This window comes from Erythrolamprus reginae, chromosome 3, assembly GCF_031021105.1.
Source record: "Erythrolamprus reginae isolate rEryReg1 chromosome 3, rEryReg1.hap1, whole genome shotgun sequence".
NCBI lineage: Eukaryota > Metazoa > Chordata > Lepidosauria > Squamata > Dipsadidae > Erythrolamprus > Erythrolamprus reginae.
This window is the reverse complement of record NC_091952.1, coordinates 231,716,388-231,735,826: the sequence shown is the minus strand read 5'-3', so window position 1 is coordinate 231,735,826 and position 19,439 is coordinate 231,716,388. Positions and strand designations below refer to the sequence as shown.

The following is a 19,439-nucleotide window of genomic DNA, read 5'->3' as shown; positions in this document are numbered from 1 at the left end:
TTATTTTTTATTAAGAAATAAGACTGTTAGCTTGAGAAAACATGAAGTATTTTCAGAGAATGATAATGTCAGTCCTAAGGGGGTTGTGGGACTTGATGCCAAGCCAAGCTGGGGGCTGTTCAATCACCTCTATCACAGCTCTATCAGTGTCTACACTCCAGTCAAATCCAGAGAAAACAAGGAGTCAAAGATGCAGGTCAATAAGCTTATAGACGATTTGCACAAACGGTTCCTCCAGCAAGGTAAAAAGCAAAGTCATATTGGCTTTTTGGGAGGGTTTCTTTTTTTCCCTTCCCTTTTCAACTCTTTGGGCTAAGCACGCCCTGAAAAGCTCTATATGCAAGACATGCAAAGTATGGGACGTCTTAATCCTGTTAAGAAAAAAAGGAGCAAAGTTATCATCCGCAAAGGCTTCCCCGTGGACCTCAAAATGATTACAGGTAGAACTGCCTTGTCTTAATTCTGCTTCTGGCTACTTAGCCTTAGAAAAACACAAAAGATATTCTTGCAGAGATAGAAAATCATTACAGATTCAAAGCATTTTTAAAAATAGTAATAATAACTTTTGACCTTTCTGATTATCTTAAACAGACAAGACAGAAATAAGTTGGCCGTTCGTACAAAACGCAAAAGCTGCAGAAAATATTTACACATGGTCACATAAAGTAGAGGAGCTAGTAGAAACTTTTACAGTTTGCCAAGGAGTTCGTTAGCCTGTCCCCAAAAAGGTCCCTACAAATGCAGCAGGAAAGAGAAAAATGCTGAATCGAATAACAATGGGATTGGTGTAGAAGAATGCTGACATCCTTAGTTAAAGTCACTCAAATTCTGAAGCCCAGGTCCTGAAATCAGCATCAACTTCATCTCTCTGACTTCGAGTTGTAATTCATATCTAGACTCTTACCATATAGACACCCTGAACTCTTAAAATACCTAACACCAAACATGGAGAGAAGAGTCAACATACCAAATATAAATTGGCACCAAATATTCCCATGAGCTTTTGAAACAGATGTGTATGTTGTGTATGTATGTGTGTGTGTGTGTGTGTGTGCATTCCAAAACTATCAAATACAGTGGTACCTCTACTTAAGAACTTAATTTCTTCTGTGACCAGGTTCTTAAGTAGAAATGTTCTTAAGTAGAAGCAATTTTTCCCATAGGAATCAATGCAAAAGCAGATAATGCAAACCCACTAGGAAGGAGGAGGAGGAAGAAGAGGAGGACAGTTGCTACTGAAGGAAGAAGATGAGGGGAGGATAATAAAAAAAAATCCAAAACCTTACGGTTTAAAAAAAAGAAAGAGGGACTTCCCATACACACAGAGAGAAACCCAGGGGGAATAGCAGGAAACTGGCCAGGCCTTCGTGCTGCTCTCAAATTTCCTGGGAAATTTTTCCAGGGTCAGGTTCTTAAGTAGAAAATGGTTCTTAAGTAGAAGCAAAAAAATCTTGAATAACCGGTTCTTATCTAGGTGAGTCCTTAAATAGAGGTACCACTGTATTTATTATTTTATTTTATTTATTTATTTTGTCCAATACACAATGAGGGTTTTAGTGGGTATATATCTATATACACATAGTAAAATACATGATGAAGGTTATAGAGGAGATATTCATAGTAAAATATATCTAAGAAATAATAGAAAACAAGGTACAGTGGTACCTCGAGATACGAGTTTAATTCGTTCCGGACCTGGGCTCTTAAGTCGAGCAGCTCTTATCTCGAACGACTTTTCCCCATAGGAATTAATGTAAATAATTTTAATTGGTTCCAGTCCTCAAAAAACTCACAAAGTTAGTCTAAATTATGCAGAAAGACATGTTTTTAATGAAGAAATGTACATGTACATATAAATGAATAATGAAGTTTCTTTCACTTAACTTGTAAACTTTCTTAAACTTTTAAATTTACATATGTTCAACTTCTCTGCCACCCAATCCTGTAGGACAGAGGTCCCCAACCCTTTTTGCACCAGGGACCGGCTTTAAGCGATCAAGAGAGGAATGGGTGAATGAATGGACGGAGGGTGGGAAGGAAGGAAGGAAAGAGGGAAGGGACAGGAACAGAGGAAGGAAGCAAGGAAACTTATGAAAGGGGAGAGTAAGAGAGGAATGAGTGAAGGGAGGGAGGGAGGGAAGAAGGTGGGAAGGAGAAAGAAAAGAAGAAATAGAGGAAGGGAAGGTAAAAGAGAGAAAGAAAAAGAGCAAGAAAGAAAGCTGCAAGCACCTCCCCGAGCCCCCCAGGCCGGCTGCAACCTTTTAAAACATGCGCGCCGCTTCGCAGCTGTCTCCTGAAGCCGAACGCGGAAGTTAGCGTTTGGCTTCAGGAAACAGCTCCTTGGCGCTTGTATCTCGAATTTGGGCTTGTAAGTAGAACAAAAATATCTCTCCCCTCCCAGCTCTTATCTCGAGTTGCTCTTAAGTAGAGCAGCTCTTATGTCGGGGTTCCACTGTATAGTAATAGAACATATCAATGAAAGAATAGAAGAAGAGATATAGGAATAGAAGAAAGGTATAGGAGATATAGGAGAGCAATAGGACAGGGGACGGAAGGCACTCTAGTGCACTTTACTCGCCCCTTACTGACCTCTTAGGAATCTGGATAGGTCAACCGTAGATAATCTAAGGGTAAAGTGTCGGGGGTTTGGGGATGACACTATGAACTCCGGTAATGAGTTCCACGCTTCGACAACTCGGTTACTGAAGTCATATTTTTTACAGTCAAGTTTGGAGCGGTTAATATTAAGTTTAAATCTGTTGTGTGCTCTTGTGTTGTTGTGGTTGAAGCTGAAGTAGTCGCCGACAGGCAGAACGTTGCAGCATATGATCTTGTGGGCAATACTTAGATCTTGTTTAAGGCGTCTTAGTTCTAAACTTTCTAGGCCCAGGATTGAAAGTCTAGTCTCATAGGGTATTCTATTTCGAGTGGAGGAATGAAGGGCTCTTCTGGTGAAGTATCTTTGGACATTTTCAAGGGTGTTAATGTCTGAGATGCAATATGGGTTCCAAACAGATGGGCTGTATTCGAGGATGGGTCTGGCAAAAGTTCTGTAAACTCTGGTAAGTAGTGTGAGATTGCCAGAGCAGAAACTACGTAGGATTAGGTTTACAACTCTTGAAGCCTTCTTGGCTATATTGTTGCAGTGGGCTTTGGCACTTAAATCTTTTGTTATTAGTATACCAAGGTCTGTATCTTCAATAGCAGCTCTTGACAGCACTAACAAGTCAAGAGAGAAACTCAGCGGTGGAATGCTAGCTGGAATGCTAAATCGGACTTGCCGCCATGGCTCGTGAGTGCTTGCGGGACCAGGGCAATTTTGCTTCTGCACCTGTGGAGATAGCAAAATCGCGCACAGAGCTGCAGGTGCACCCGTGTTTCGGCAAAGTTTTTTTTGCTTCTGTGCATGCCGAAACATGAGCGCACATGCGCCTCCGTGCCCGATTTGATAGTTGATAGTTGAAAACTATCTACAAGCTCTGTAATAAGAGTTATTTATTTATTTATTCATTCATTCATTCATTCATTCATTTATTAGATTTATATGCCGCCCCTCTCCGTAGACTCGGGGCGGCTAACGACAGTAATAAACAGCATGTAACAAATCTAATGTTTAAAATAATTTTAAAACCCTTATTAAAACCAAACATACACACAAACATACCATGCATAAATTGTATAGGCCTAGGGGGAAAAGGGTAGTTCAGTTCCCCCAAGCCTGACGACAGAGGTCGGTTTTGAGGAGCTTACGAAAGGCAAGGAGGGTGGGGGCAATTCTGATCTCCGGGGAGAGCTGGTTCCAGAGGGTCGGGGCCGCCACAGAGAAGGCTTTTCCCCTGGGTCCCGCCAGACAACATTGTTTAGTTGACAGGACCCGAAGAAGACCGACTCTGTGGGACCTAACCGGTCGCTGGGATTCGTGCAGCAGAAGGCGGACCCGGAGTTAAGGAGAAGAATGGAAAAAATGGGATCAAGATTACATATAAAGAAAAGAAAACTAAGAATAACAGGCAGAACAACCATCAGGAAGACATTGAATTTATAGACATCTTCTTCGTTCTAGGCTCAGCCATCAATAGTAAAGGAATAAACAGGAAGAAAAGTTGTAGAGTAGATTAGCACTTGGTTTAGCCATGAGGGCCATGGAAAAGATGCTGTGATCAGTTGTTGTGATATTTCTGTTTCTCAAAGATCAGACTCATGTAAACCATGGCATTCCCTGTGACAATATGTGGGAGTGAACTAGAACTCTGAGGAACAGAAAAGAGACAATATTCACTCCTGTGAACTTTGGTGTTGGAGTAGACTGTTGATAATATGGATAGCCAAGAAATGAAACCACTAGATCACCTAAAAATAAGGCCAGTGTTCTCGCTCAAGATGCAAAGGTCAAAGCTCCAATGATTCTACTTTTGACGCATTATATGTAGACCTAGCTTTCTGGAAAAGGCTCTAATGCTGAGAAAAGAGAAAAGAAAAAGAAGAAGAAAATGCTGGAGCATTTGAAAGGCCAGCATGGATATAGATCATTGGGAATAAATTGTATCTATGTGTTTCAAAATGAATTGATGATACATAATCAATCAATCAATCATTTTTTTTAAAAAACAATTTTTTCTATTGGTTTTTTAAATGTTACAGACACAGACTGCACATCATACAACATAAAACAGTGCCCTGGGAGTGTTCAGTAGTACAGAAATTTTGGAAAGAAGTGCAAGATGAAATGAACAGAATGTTAAATATTAATTGGACAATCACAAAATAAATGGCAGTGCTAGTAAAAAAGGAAGATTTAAGAGAATTTAGAGAAATAAAAGTAGCAGCATTGGAAAGTGCCCAAGCAGTAATTGTATTGAGTTGGAAAAAAGCAGCAAAATGGTCGATACAGAATTGGTATCGGTACATGGTGGACCACATTCACTTTGAAATTATGGAGGTAAGGATGAATATGTCTTCGGAGAGGGGCGGCATACAAATCTAATAAATAAATAAATGTACAATGAAAATAAATTGAAGAAACTGATGGATCGATGGGACATGGTGAGAGGTTATATACTACTACAAGTAGTATTTGTGATCTAGCCATAAAGAATAAATTAGAATCACTCTTTGGTATGTAAATAAAATGCAGATCCAGGCTTAGAAGAATGTTAAAGATGTTTGTACAGACCCTCCAATTGGTGGTGGGGTACGTATGTTGTTAGGTGGTGGGTGCATCAATCAATCAATCAACAAACAAAAGTAGCATTATAGCCTGTGGTTTCTCAAACTGACCTTAGAGATTACCTCAATAGGCAGAAAAGCTGGTGTACAATTGTCCATAAAGCATTAAGACACAACTGGTTATGAAAAAAGTTACTAAAAAGTGGCCTTATTTTACATATTGCTCTCCCAGAAAGAGATATGTCTTATAATAACAGTGTCAAACTGACGGCCCACGAGCCGGATATGACACGCTCAGGCCAGGTCCACCCTGGTTCCTCTCAGTTCGGACCAGATCGCCAGAACTCTTAATGACCCACTGGTGATGTGATGATGGTGTCACAGATCCTGTTCAGTCGGTGCCAGTCTGTGGGCGCCGCCATCGGATTTTTGCCGATTTTTTCCATGTTTGGATGGCTTCTCCTCTTAAAAAAGAGCCCTCCCGGGTAAATACCGATTTTTATTTCTTTGCTCAAAGCACAGCTGATTAGCTCCTCAGCTGTGTTTCGGGCTGAATACTGCTACTGAACATATGTGGAAGGGAAATTGAATGAGGGTACGTATGAGCCAGGGTGGCGCAGCAGGTAGAGTGCTGTACTGCAGGCCACTGAAGCTGACTGTAGATTTGTGGGTCAGCAGTTCAAATCTCATCACCGGCTCAAGGTTGACTCAGCTTTTCATCCTTCCGAGGTGGGTAAAATGAGGACCCGGATTGTGGGGGCAATATGCTGGCTCTGTTAAAAAGTCCTATTGCTAACATGTTGTAAGTCGCCCTGAGTCTAAGGAGAAGGGCAGCATAAAAATCAGTCAAACAAACAAACAAACAAACAAACAAACAAATAAATAAATATGCATGTGAGCTGAGTGAGTGCACACACGCAAAACATCACAATGCAACCGGAGGTAAGTGGAACCCCCCCTGATCATGATACGTCACATGACGTGATTGACTTTGACATCCGTGCCCAATAATGTCTATGGAGTCACAAGACAGTTCCAAAGAAAACAGATCAATTTATGTTATGCCTGAACTAAGAACTGCATAATACTGATTACCTTTATTACAAAAGTATTCCACATCTTCACAGTTCAGATTCCCAGACTCAAATTCTGCAGAAAAGTTTCCCTCCAGGGGAAAGTCTTCTTTGGAGATAATTTCATTCTCCTCAGATAGGCACTCTTCCTCTTCATCCTCAACAGCATCTTCAAGGGGGCCTTTAAAAAAACAAGAACACTGTACCAATACAGCAGCAAAAGCCACACCTAAACATTTTATTTGGGATTCTGTAGGTAGAAACAGGTGATCAACCAGAAAAGAGCACAGATGGCAACCCATTTTTAGATGGGTTCTAAAAGTTGCTAACTTTTTGCAAGCATACTTTTGTTATGCAAACAAAAGTAGAAAAAACGATCCCAGTATCCTTAACAACTGACATTGAAAGAGAAGTCTATTATAAATTAGGAAATATTAATGACTAATAATGTTAGAATGAATTAATAACTACAGACAATAGATAGATAGATAGATAGATAGATAGATAGATAGATAGATAGATAGATAGATAGATAGATAGATAGATACATTGATTAGATGGATTAGATAGATTAGGTAGGTAGGTGGGTGGGTGGGTAGGTAGGTAGCTAGGTAGGTAGGTAGGTAGGTAGGTAGGTAGGTAGGTAGGTAGGTAGGTAGGTAGATAGATAGATTAGACTAGATTAACCTTTTTCCTAAAACCAGAAAAGATTACCTGGAGACAAACACAACATAAGAAGTATTAAATTGCATGATTTGAAAGTGACCAACAAATACAACTTCTATGAGCAGTGATGTCCTTGAACTTCCACTTGATAAGGTTGGTTTATGATAAAATGGAATATTGTCTACAGATTCACAGTATCTTTTCTCAGACATCTAAGCCCAGAAAATAGATAAAGCAATTTTAATTGTTTTAAATGTTCACTCAGAAAAAAAATATGGCTACTTTACAGAGATGGTGCATTAGCTCTCCAGTGCATTATAAAACACATTTTCTGGGTCATTTTAATACTGCCCAAACATATCCTTCAAGAGATAAAATGAATTAAAGAATTTGAATGCAAAACAACTTATACAAACAGGAAATTTGAACACTAATAAGAAAACAGCCAGATTCTCGACCTTCAAGTAGGTCAATCGAGTCTTTTCTATCGAAAACTTCTTTAGTGGATTAAAAAAAATTCCAGCCATAATAAAAAGGGAGAATAAACTTTTCATGTACATTGGACATGAGTCAACATATATGAGCAAAATAGTGGTCACTAGCCATGGTCATGCCTATCTTTAAAAAAGGAGACCTCAGCCTAGTTGAATATTACAGACTAATCTCTTTGTGTTGCATTACCTGCAAAGTTATGGAATCAATCATTAACCAATCCGTTACCCTCCACTTAGAAACAAACAACATATTCTTTAACAAACAATTTGGTTTCAGGAAAAAAAAATATCTTGTAATCTGCAACTCCTACACTGCAAAAACATATGGACTATACAACTCAATCAGGGCAAAGCAATAAACGAATTTACATAAACATTTGTAAAGCCTTTGATTCAGTGGTACACGACAAACTACTTCCAAAACTAAAATCTTATGGCATTTCTGGACCTCTGAATTCCTGTCAAACAGGCAACAAGTGGTCAAATTAGGGAACGCTCTATCAAATCTTGTACCTGTTAAAAGTGGTGTCTCTCAAGGCAGCATTCTTTTTATTCTTTAAATAAATGACCTTTGTGATCATATTAAAAGCAACTGTGCTTTCTTCGTTGATGGTGTAAAACTGTTCAACACCACCAAAAATACTGCTACACTTTAAAAAGAGCTTGACTATGGGTCAGAAGGGTCAAACAAGTGGCAACTTCAAATCAATCTGTCTTACACATTGGCAAAAAAATAAGAACATAAAATAGAGGTTGGATGGACAAGACCTTTCACTGTCAAAGACCTTGGGGTACTCATCTCTAATGATTTAAGTACCAGAACCCACTGTAACAACATTGCCAAAAAGACATTAAGAGTTGTTAACCTAATTTTACATAGCTTCTTCTCTGGTAATATTGTACTGCTAACTAGAGCATTAAAAACATTTGCTGGACCAATTCTTGAATACAGCTCATCTGTCTGGAACCCATATTGCATATCAGACATTAATACAATTGAGAGAGAACAGAGGTACATTTCGCGAAAAGAGTCCTCCACTCCTCCACTCACAATAGAATTCCTCATGCCACCGGACTTGAAATTTTGGGTTTAGACAACGTAGAACTATGCAATTTTCAGTCTGACCTAAGTGTAGCACATAAAATTTTCTGCTACATTGTCCTACCTGTCAATGATTACTTCAATCACAACAATACACCAGCACACAATAGATACAATGAGCCGCGGTGGCGCAGCAGGTAGAGTGCTGTACTGCAGGCCACTGAAGCTGACTGTAGATCTGAAGGTCAGCGGTTCAAATCTCATCACCGGCTCAAGGCTGACTCAGCCTTCCATCCTTCCGAGGTGGGTAAAATGAGGACCCGGATTGTGGGGGCAATAGCCTAGCTCTGTTAAAAAGTGCTATTGCTAACATGTTGTAAGCCGCCCTGAGTCTAAGGAGAAGAGCGGCATAAAAATTGAATGAATGAATGAATGAATGAATGAATGAATGAATGAATGAATAAATAAATAAATAAATAAATAAATAAATAAATATAAAGGTAACGTAAACAGTACCAAATTTGTTTGCAGGAAATACAACGGAAATACACTACCCCAAACCCCCAAACATTAACATTAGACTATCTACTGTTGACCTCATCTCCTTCCTAAGAGATCTGTAAGGGGCATGCATAAACACACCAATGTGCATACCAGCCCTGTCCTAATGTCCCCTTTTATTTTTATCCATTTCATGTATTAATAACCGTGCTTATACCTAGATCTGTTATCTAATGCGTTCTTGACTAGATAGATAGATAGATAGATAGATAGATAGATAGATAGATAGATAGATAGATAGATAGATGATAGAACACTTATAAAATAACATTCCCTAACTAATGTGCACTTCACACCATCATGCTTTTCACAAAACCTGGCTCTTCTAACAGAACCTGGGATACAGTAGTTATCATCTGTTCCTTAATATTAGACATATTTTTAACCTAAATATTGGAGTCTTTGTTGTTCTCTTTGATGTACCCTTCTTTTTCCATGAATATCATCGTCATTTGTGAGTTTTATCTTGCTATTCATTTTTTTCTTTAATGCTAATTGAAAGTCTGATTCTATTAAGTATAGAATTCATTCTACTTAAGTATAGAATAGCAGAGTTGGAAAGGACCTTGGGGGTCTTCTAGTCCAACCCCCTGCTTAGGCAGAAAACTCTATCTATCTACCTACCTACCTACCTATCTATTTGTCAAGTAAGTATTAGTAATATACATTGTTTATATACATAAAATGGGAACTAATAAGAGGGAACATTAGGACAGGGACGGTAAAATTTTCCAATGTTGGATCTTTCACATTTTCTGGAGGCAAGCTGTTCTAACTGTCAGGAAATTTCTCTTTAGTTCTAGGTTGTCTCTCTCCTTAATTAGTTTCCATCCATTGCTTCTTATCCTGCCCTCAGGTACTTCACAGAAGAGCTTGACTCCCTTTTCTTTCTGGCAACCCTGAAATATTGGAACACTGCTATCATATCTCCCCTAGTCCTTCTTTTTATTAATGAAGATCTGTATAGACGGTTTAACATGATTTCATGTTAAAACCAAGTCATATCAAATTTCATCTATCTATCTATCTATCTATCTATCTATCTATTTATCATCTATCTATCATTTATCTCCACCTATCCATTTTCCCTCTCTTCTTCTTATACAAAACAAATAATTTCAAGTCATTTTAGAGCCATTTGACAAGGATAAGAAGAGTATGGCACTGTTTTTGAAGACTGCAGAGTCACACACACCTGATGTAATTGAGTTAATCCAGAAGACAAAAGCTATTTTTTCCTTTGGCCGAGGAAAATGGAAAGTATTTTAAATGAACAAGTTTTTTTTTCCTGCAGCTGCTCACTTTTAACATTAGTTGCATCAGGGGATCTGTGGGAAGGAAACATTTTTATTAATTTTTTCCTTATCTGAGAGAAGAATGTTGTGCAAGGGGTTTTTTTTTCCATTTATGTTCCTTGCCTGCAGGTAGAAGACTAGAGAATCATATAGTACAATTTTTTTCTTTTGATTAATTTCGTTCCATGTGTTATGTTATTTTTATATATAATTGATTTCAGGTTTTGCTCATAGCTGTGCATCTTTTTATATATCTTTGCCTACTGCCTTTCTTCAATCAAGGAAGTTGAAGGAAATTACCTGAATTTTATAAAGTTTATTAAAAAGGGCTCTATGGGTATTTAAATTGAGTTTTGAAATGCTAATACAAGGAAGATATTAGAGAATTTTAACACAGGGTTCAATTTGACCTAAAAACTATTCAAGAAAGGGTCAAATTTTATTCAAATAATTTCTTTACAGTAAAAAAAATGAACCCTTTGATTTTATAAAAGTGGATTAACATTCATCATTGCTCAATCTTTTAGCACCTTGGTGCATGACAGAATTAACTAAGCTTGGGTATAAAGTTTTCAAAAGCCTTTAGATGTTTAAGTAGTTTAGAACTTTTCAGTATTTTAATAATGTTCTTCCACTTGTCTTATTTAAGAGGTTTGAATGAAATTTCCATTGAAGGAAGATATCTAATCCAATCCAACCCATCTTTTCAGATTTTTAAAAAATTTTGAACTATGAATATCAGATTATATTACCTCTTATATTGCTTATGCAAAATCAGAGACTATTGACGTCTTATAATGGTAAATGACAGTTTTTTCAGGCAATGGATACTAACTTCGATGTGAACATAAAAATGCAAACAAGATTCTTATTCTCTGATATCAACACTTTTCCTATATGATATTATCAGGTTCTATGTTTAAAGTATGACTAACAAATTGAGCACTTGGCTTAAATTGAAAATATTTATCTAGAAACAATAGGAAATATTCACATTCTATTGCTATCACTACCTCGAATTATTAGTTGTGCCATCAGCTCAAAAGTAAGTTTATCCAAGTTTAAGAATAGAATAAAATATAATTTTTTATTGGCCAAGTGTGATTGGACACACAAGGAATTTATCTTGGCGCATATGCTCTAAGTATACATAAAAGAAAAGATACATCTGTCAAGAATCATAATGTACAACACTTAATGATAATCTTGTTATAAATAAGCAATCAAATCATATTAAGAGTCAGTCAAGATAAATCGTAAGGATACAGGCAACAAAGTTACAGTCATACAGTCATTAATGGGAGGAGATGGGTGACGGGAACGATGAGAACATTAATAGGAGTGCGGATTTAGTAAATAGTTTGATAGTGTTGAGGGAATTATTTGTTTAGAGTGATGGTGTTTGTGAAAAAACTGTTCTTGTGTCTAGTTGTTCTGGTGTACAGTGTTCTATAGTGTCGTTTTGATGATAGAAGCTGAAACAGTTTATGTTTCTGGAACCCATACCACATCTCAGACATCAACACCCTTGAAAATGTCCAAACATATTTCACCAGAAGAACCCTTCACTCCTCCACTCGAAACAGAATATCCTACGAAAATAGACTAACAATCCTGGGTCTAGAAAGCCTAGAACTACGACGCCTAAAACACGATCTGAGCATTGCCCACAAGATCATATGCTGCAATGTCTTACCAGTCAATGACTACTTCAGCTTCAACCGCAATAACACAAGAGCACGCAACAGATTCAAACTTAATACAAACCAAGCCAAACTTGACTGTAAAAAATATGATTTCAACAATCGAGTTATCGAAGCGTGGAACTCACTACCGGACTCAATTGTGTCAACCCCTAACCCCCAACACTTCTCCCTTAGACTCTCCACGATTGACCTCTCCAGGTTCCTAAGAGGCCAGTAAGGGGCATACATAAGTGCACTGGTATGCCTTTCGTCCCCTGTCCAATTGTCTTTCCTTTCTTTCACCTATCTTATATATTCTCTTCCTTTCATATATCCTCCCCTCTAAGTTCACCTTCACCCTCTTTTATATTATCACATGTCTATTTTCTTCCTATGTATTTATGTATTGGACAAATGAATAAATGAATAAATGAAATGAAATGTCCAGGATATAATGGTTATGTAAATATTTTCACACTTTGATTCTTTTTGACTCATGCAGTATACAGGTCCTCAATGGAAAGCAGATTGGAAGCAATTGTTTTTTCAGCAGTTCTAATTATCCTCTGAAGTATTTGCCTGTCTTGTTGGGTTGCAGAACCAAACCAGACCGTTATAGAGGTGCAGATGACAGACTCAATAATTCCTCTGGATCAGCAGCTTATTGAGCTTTCTGAGTAGGGGCAGAAAGAACATTGTTGTGCTTTTTTTATCGTGTTTTTGATGTTAGGTGTCCATTTCAGCTCTTGCAATATGATAGAACCTAGAAAATTGAAGGTCTGTATTGTTAATAATGTGTGGTCTAGTATTGTAAGAGTTAGGAATATGAGTGGGTTTCTCCTAAAGTCTACTACCATTTCTATACTTTTGAATTTGTTCAGTTCCAGACTGTTCTGGTCTCAACACAAGGTTAGTTGTTCAACCTCCCATGAATATGTGGATTCATCATTGTGTCAAATGAGACCGATCACTGTCGTGCATCTGCATAAGGAATCTCACTCATGCCTTAATGAAGATACTCCTTATGACTAGTTTACATATTTGATAACAGATTCTAGAGACTGATGATATATTTGTTGTAAAGTAAAACTGGATGAGGGAAAATAAACAATGTCCCGTGTATCCATTCAATATCTTTTAAACACCGTTCAAGTTATATATACAGTACTGAACTCTGCTATTAACAATTTGGTGCCTATTCACATCTGTTACAAGAAATAAAAATAGGATGTAAGTAAAGCTTTGAAGCCTATAATAATACTCCAGTGTGTTTAGTGATTAACATACTTCTTATGATTAAGTGAACCTTGCATTAAGATCAGTGCAAGATCAAAGAAAGCGAACACTAATTTCTTCCGGAAATTTTGCATCTCCTGTTTAAATATTCACTACTTTCTTTTATTTCTTCAAAGGCCAGATTAATTCAGAACATCCATTCTGTACATACACACGCATACCCAGAGAAGTTGCTCCATCTCTACATCACAAAACCAAGGCTTCTTACTGACACAGGAACAATATACTTAAATTTAGACATGTCTATAATTCATATATACAAATATGAATATTTAAAAATAATAACAGAGACTTGCATCACCATAAATACTTCTCCAATATCTAATTATGTAAGTCAGACTTGACATCTTATTATATTTAAGTCATACCCAATTGACTCAGGCAAAGAAACCCACTTTAGTTTATTGAAAGAAAACCAATATGGGTAGTCTTTTGGAATATGAATATTTAATCTATCTACAGTAAAGAAAGAAAATATTCAAAACATCACCTTTAGGATATGTTTTAGATCACAGCAAATTACAGAACCTATTAAAACTTCTCTAGGATAAAGGCTATGCTAAGTCTGCCCATATATTTTGATGGGAGACAACCAGAGATTGCTAGGGTTTTTGCTAGAATGAAGAAAAATATCACAGAAGGCAACACCCAAAAACTTTTTCTACCTTATTGCCAGGAAAACTATACAGAAAATAAACTGAAATCTCCAAGCATAAGCTTGACTTCACAGCTATTTTACAACCTTTCAATGTTATTTTTAAAGATTCACAGCAACTTGTTAACTCAAACATCAAAATCAAATGTTAAAAAAATGATATGACAACGAACAAACTTAGGAAGTACAGTGTGACTTCATACTGGGCAGGAATTGTACAGACTAGATTTGGCTCTGAACCTGATGGAAAATAATTAAAAATTTTACAATTCTTCATTTAAAGAAAGTGTAGGATAGTTGTCTTCATATCAGATTTTGGTCAAATGTGTTGATTAACTTAAGTTTTGATTTGGTTTGTGTTCTGCTTGGATGGCTTCTAGCAGTGAGAGGGCTGGTATATAAATGTAATTAATTAATTAATTAATTGATTGATTAATTAATTGATTGATTAATAAAATGTTGCAGCCTAGGTTTCCCTGAAGGGCCATGAGTTCAATTCTAATTATAGTTGCCTTACTCTGTGCACTTCTTTCCTTTTATAAATTGCTGCACAATTTATCTTGGCTCATCTATGTTAGTTGCTAATGGATTTGGTGGTAGTCTGTGAATTATCGGTTGCTCAAAGTATGTCCATCTGTATAACTCCCTTCATGATCATTAACAGTATTTACTGTATATTGCTTTACCAGAGTTGTTTCCTTTGGTAGCACATGCATAAGTGAAAGGTTTACTTCTGGTTATACTTTTTTTTGCCAACTATATTCTGTCTCTATCATTAACTGGATTACAATATTCAGTATCTTCCACTTCTGATACAAATGGAATCTTCGTTCTTTGTATCTCTGGTATTAATTGGTTTAGATTTTTTTTTATAATATTCACAAAGTAAGTAATTTTGTGTATGTTAATACACGTGACTCACAGTTAGTTTTGTATCGGTATGGAAGCTCAAAGTTGATTTTTGAGTGCTAGAGAATTGGTTTATGATAAAAGACAAGCAAGAGAATAAACTGAATGCCTAGTGAACAGTTCAAACACTGAGCACAGAGTAAAATAAAACAATGTAATGTCCTCCTGCAGTTGAACGTGTTTATGGATAAATGTCTAAAGAGTGGTGTTAGATAAGTATTGGTTGGTAATGTGACTTTGTTGCCATGTTGACTGAACATTTGAATGATTTGCAGTGAATATTACATTGTAGTGTGCAGAAAGGAGCATGAATCTGAAAGGTAATACACTAGAAAGTCAGATAGTCCTGTTTGACAGCAAAAATGGAGTGAATGATTTGTAAGGAAGGACAAGAAACATAAAAGTTAAGTCAAGTACTCTGGAAATAATATATTTAAGAAATGTGTTAGTAAAGTAAGAGAGGGTTAAAAATGATTGGGGGGTGGCTGGGTGGGGATTAAATACATCAGAAAGTGCCCAGTAAAAAAGAAGGACAATGAGGTAATATAGCTGTGCAGATAAGTGACTGTGAAATCATGAAATAAATCTATGAAGAAAGGAAAAGATTCAGAGGAAACAAAAGACCCATAATGTTGTTGGGTACTGCATGAGACTCTGAAAATCACCCCTATGCGAAGTTTAAAGAACAAAAGGCAAAGTATGAAATGGCAAATGGACATGGTGCATATAAAGATAATTTGCCAAGCCAGAAAGATATGGAGAAATTCACTGAATCATGTCGGTGATAAATAGAATTAATGAGACTTCATTTTACTTTTCTCTATTCCTGTTGCAATTTCTTTTGCACGTTGCTTGTTTCTTTCACTACTTGAGAAGAATTGTATGATAGTAGGAAAATGAATTCAAAGGCTCTCTTATAGCATATTGTCACACTATATATTACTGTATTTAAAAGCCTCTAAGCACCTTCCACTAAAAAGGCATTTCAGGTTTAGGAAGATGAGGAACACTGAGAAGACCTTTTCCCAGATATCTTAATTATGACATCTAAGTACAGAAGGGTACCAAAAATAGATTTATTGACAAATTATTTAGAAATTGGGCAAAAACACATAGAAAGAGGCAGAGGTGGGTTCTAACTTATCTCACTGTCGGTTCGCTTCCTCCTACGCCGCATGGCCATGCCTTAGGCGCAGTGGGCACGCCTTCCACGCAGTGCCAATTTTTTAAAAAAATATATATTAAAAAGCCAAAAACAAGATGGCAACCGCATGCACAGTGCCAGAAATTTGGCTTTGGCACATTCTGAGAAGAAAAACATTTTAAAAATTAAAAAAAAAAGTTTATTTAACATGGTGGGTCGTCATGTGATGTCACCAGCGGGTTGCTACCAGTTCAGGCAAACCAGGCCGAAGCAGAAGGAACCCATCACTGGGAAGTGGTGTATATTCAACTATTATGATCATATGCTGTAAATGCTTTCATAATATAAGATCAATGATCTTGAATGAAAAGAAACAGGGAGCAGGGAAATAATATACTAATTGAAAAATACAAAGACATATCCACTTTCATTTAAAATATATATAATTTATTGTTTATGATTTTTATGCCACTCTTCTCCTTAGACTCAGGGCGGCTTACAACATGTTAGCAATAGCACTTTTTTTAACAGAGCCAGCATATTGCCCCAACAATCAAGGTCCTCATTTTACCCACCTCGGAAGGATGGAAGGCTGAGTCAACCTTGAGCCGGTGGTGAGATTTGAACCGTTGACCTACAGTCAGCTTCAGTGGCCAGCAGTACAGCACTCTACTTGCTGCGCCACCCCGGCTGTTATAATGTCTTGCTTTTTCCAAATTATCTAATTTCCTTAAAAAAAATATTGTTTTAAACTATACTACAAAGTTTAGCTTAAACATCTTAAAGCAATCTGCAGTCAGCTATACTGAAACAACTGCATATATTTCCAGTGAAATCTGAACTCCACACACATGCCTACGATAATTAACCTAAAGTTAATGATCATGTTATTGTTTACATGGCTATTTAACCTGAAATGAAAGATTCAGATCATAAAAAACCTCTAATTAACCAAGAACTATTTATTTTGCTCTCAATTTGCATCATTCACTGTAATTAACTTCTTGAAGGTATACTTACACACAAAACAGAAAATAAAACAGGATTATTTTCTGTTTTTGTTAAAAATGGTTGCTTGTATAGGCTCTAGAAATGAACACTGAATATTGGTTACAAATAAAGAGCATTTCAGGTTCTCTCATAAATTGCAAGATTAAGTAAGCAGATTTATGTAAACATTTGGTGGGCTGCATGTCTCATTCAGTCCCTAATATAGTCTTTTATAGTGTGAAATGAGGAGAGCTGAAAAATCACAATAATAACGTTAAGACAAGGAGAATATTTTCACTCTCCTTTAAAAAGTGTTAATAAAGAAATTGGGGACAGAAACACATAGAAACATAGAAGACTGACGGCAGAAACAGACCTCATGGTCCATCTAGTCTGCCCTTATACTATTTCCTGTATTTTATCTTACAGTGGATATATGTTTATCCCAGGCATGTTTAAATTCAGTTACTGTGGATTTACCAACCACGTCTGCTGGAAGTTTGTTCCAAGGATCTACTACTCTTTCAGTAAAATAATATTTTCTCACGTTGCTTCTGATGTTTCCCTCAACTAACTTCAGATTGTGTCCCCTTATTCTTGTGTTCACTTTCCTATTAAAAACACTTCCCTCCTGAACTTTATTTAACCCTTTAACATATTTTATTTATTTATTATTATTTATTTATTTATTATTTAGATTTGTATGCCGCCCCTCTCCGCAGACTCGGGGCGGCTCACAGCATAACACAACAATTTATAACAAATCTAAATATAATTTAAAATATTTAAAAGAACCCCATTTTGCTAACATATTTAAATGTTTCGATCATGTTCCCCGTTTTCCTTCTGTCCTCCAGACTATACACATTGTTCGTGTAATCTGGAAAAAGTTTAAGATGAAAGAAGAATCAGGACAGTCTTCTTTCCAATTTTTATACCCAAGTGCATGCACATACACACACAGAGAGAGAGAGAGAGATACAGGGACAGAGACAGAGATTCTTGATGAGGGTGGAAGGTCATTCTCCAAGTTTGTAGATTGGTTTCCAAACATTTCATTACCAGGCTAGGTAACATCTTCAGCAGAGTTTAGGAGATGTGATTGTCAGTGTTCCTCTGTTTATAAGGGCTCTGTGTGGTCAGTAGGTCTTGTGATGGTCTTGTGACCCTCACCTGATTCGACCTCCCCATTAATACAAACTTTAAACAATCTATTAATACAAAATTTAAATACAAAATTTAAACAATCAATCAGCAGAAAATATGGTTGGTGAATATACAACTAAGAGCACCAAAATCAAGCAGCTGAAACGACACCTTTTCTGAATGAGGAAGGAAAACAAAGTTTTGGAAAAAAATTTCTTAGAATAAAGGTAACTAAGGAAAGAACGATAGAAAATTTACAAAATTAAACGTATCCTAGGAAAGTAAACATTTTAAGGAGATTGTAGACAAGAGATTTTTGTTTCCTAATATTTAGAATTAGAACCATCTAATAAGATTAATACTATGGACTTCAACACAAAAGCATCCAGCGAAGGGTTGAAACAAATTTAAAGGATTCATACAAATTTAAAGGATTCATACAAATTTAAAGGATTCATACAAACTTAAAGGATTCATACAAATTTAAAGGATTCATACATTAAAGTATTCATACATTATTTTTAGGGTGAGTATATTCTGTAATACCAAATGCTGGAAACATAACTGAGGAGGATTTAAAAAAGAAAAAAAAAGATTTCTCAGATAAAGTAATTTTAGACACTTCAGTATACACTATACAGTATATACATTTTCTTCTAGATGTTTATACTAGAAGCAAAAAGTCCCATGCTGAATTCCTATAATCTTTACTTGTCCATATTAACCAGGAGTCAAACCCAAGTTAAAGTGTAAATTATTATATTAATAAACTGCAGTAGTAAATATGATGGTCAGCTAGTGTTAGTAATGCAGAAGAAACATTAAAAAATGGCTTGAAGTTCTGTTTGTCACAAGCAATATAATGTGATTATACATCAGCAAAAATATAAATTGTTTTGAACATAAATAGTTTTTTTACAAGACAGAAATAGTTATAGAAATTATACAGGTAATCGACTTACAAATTCACTTAGTGACTGTTCAAAATTACAAAGGCACTAAAAAAAGTGTTCTATGACCATCTTTCACATGACTGTTGCAGCATCCCCATGGTCACATGATCAAAATTCACACGCTTGTCAATTGACTCCTATTTATGATGGTTACAGAGTCCTGAGATCATGTGATCCACCCTTTGCGATCTTCTGACAAGCAAACTGAATGGGAAAGTCAAGAGTCACTTAACCATCTTGCTAACTTAACCACTGCAAAAATTCACTTAACCGATGTGCCAAGAAAGGTCGTAAAATGGGACAAAACTCACTTAACAAATGCCTTAGTTGACAACAGAAATTTTGGGCTCAATTGTGGTCCTAA

General features: G+C 36.4%; 1 protein-coding gene across 1 annotated transcript in view; it reads right to left on the bottom strand.

Annotated features, from left to right (window-relative positions):
- The window catches only part of ZFPM2 (zinc finger protein, FOG family member 2), a 431,256-nt gene that overhangs the window by 327,384 nt on the left and 84,433 nt on the right, over window positions 1-19,439 (bottom strand). Inside the window, exon 2 of the mRNA XM_070748207.1 lies at window positions 6,262-6,420. Within this exon, the coding sequence (XP_070604308.1) occupies window positions 6,262-6,420 (159 nt within the window). The remainder of the gene's footprint in view (window positions 1-6,261; window positions 6,421-19,439) is intronic.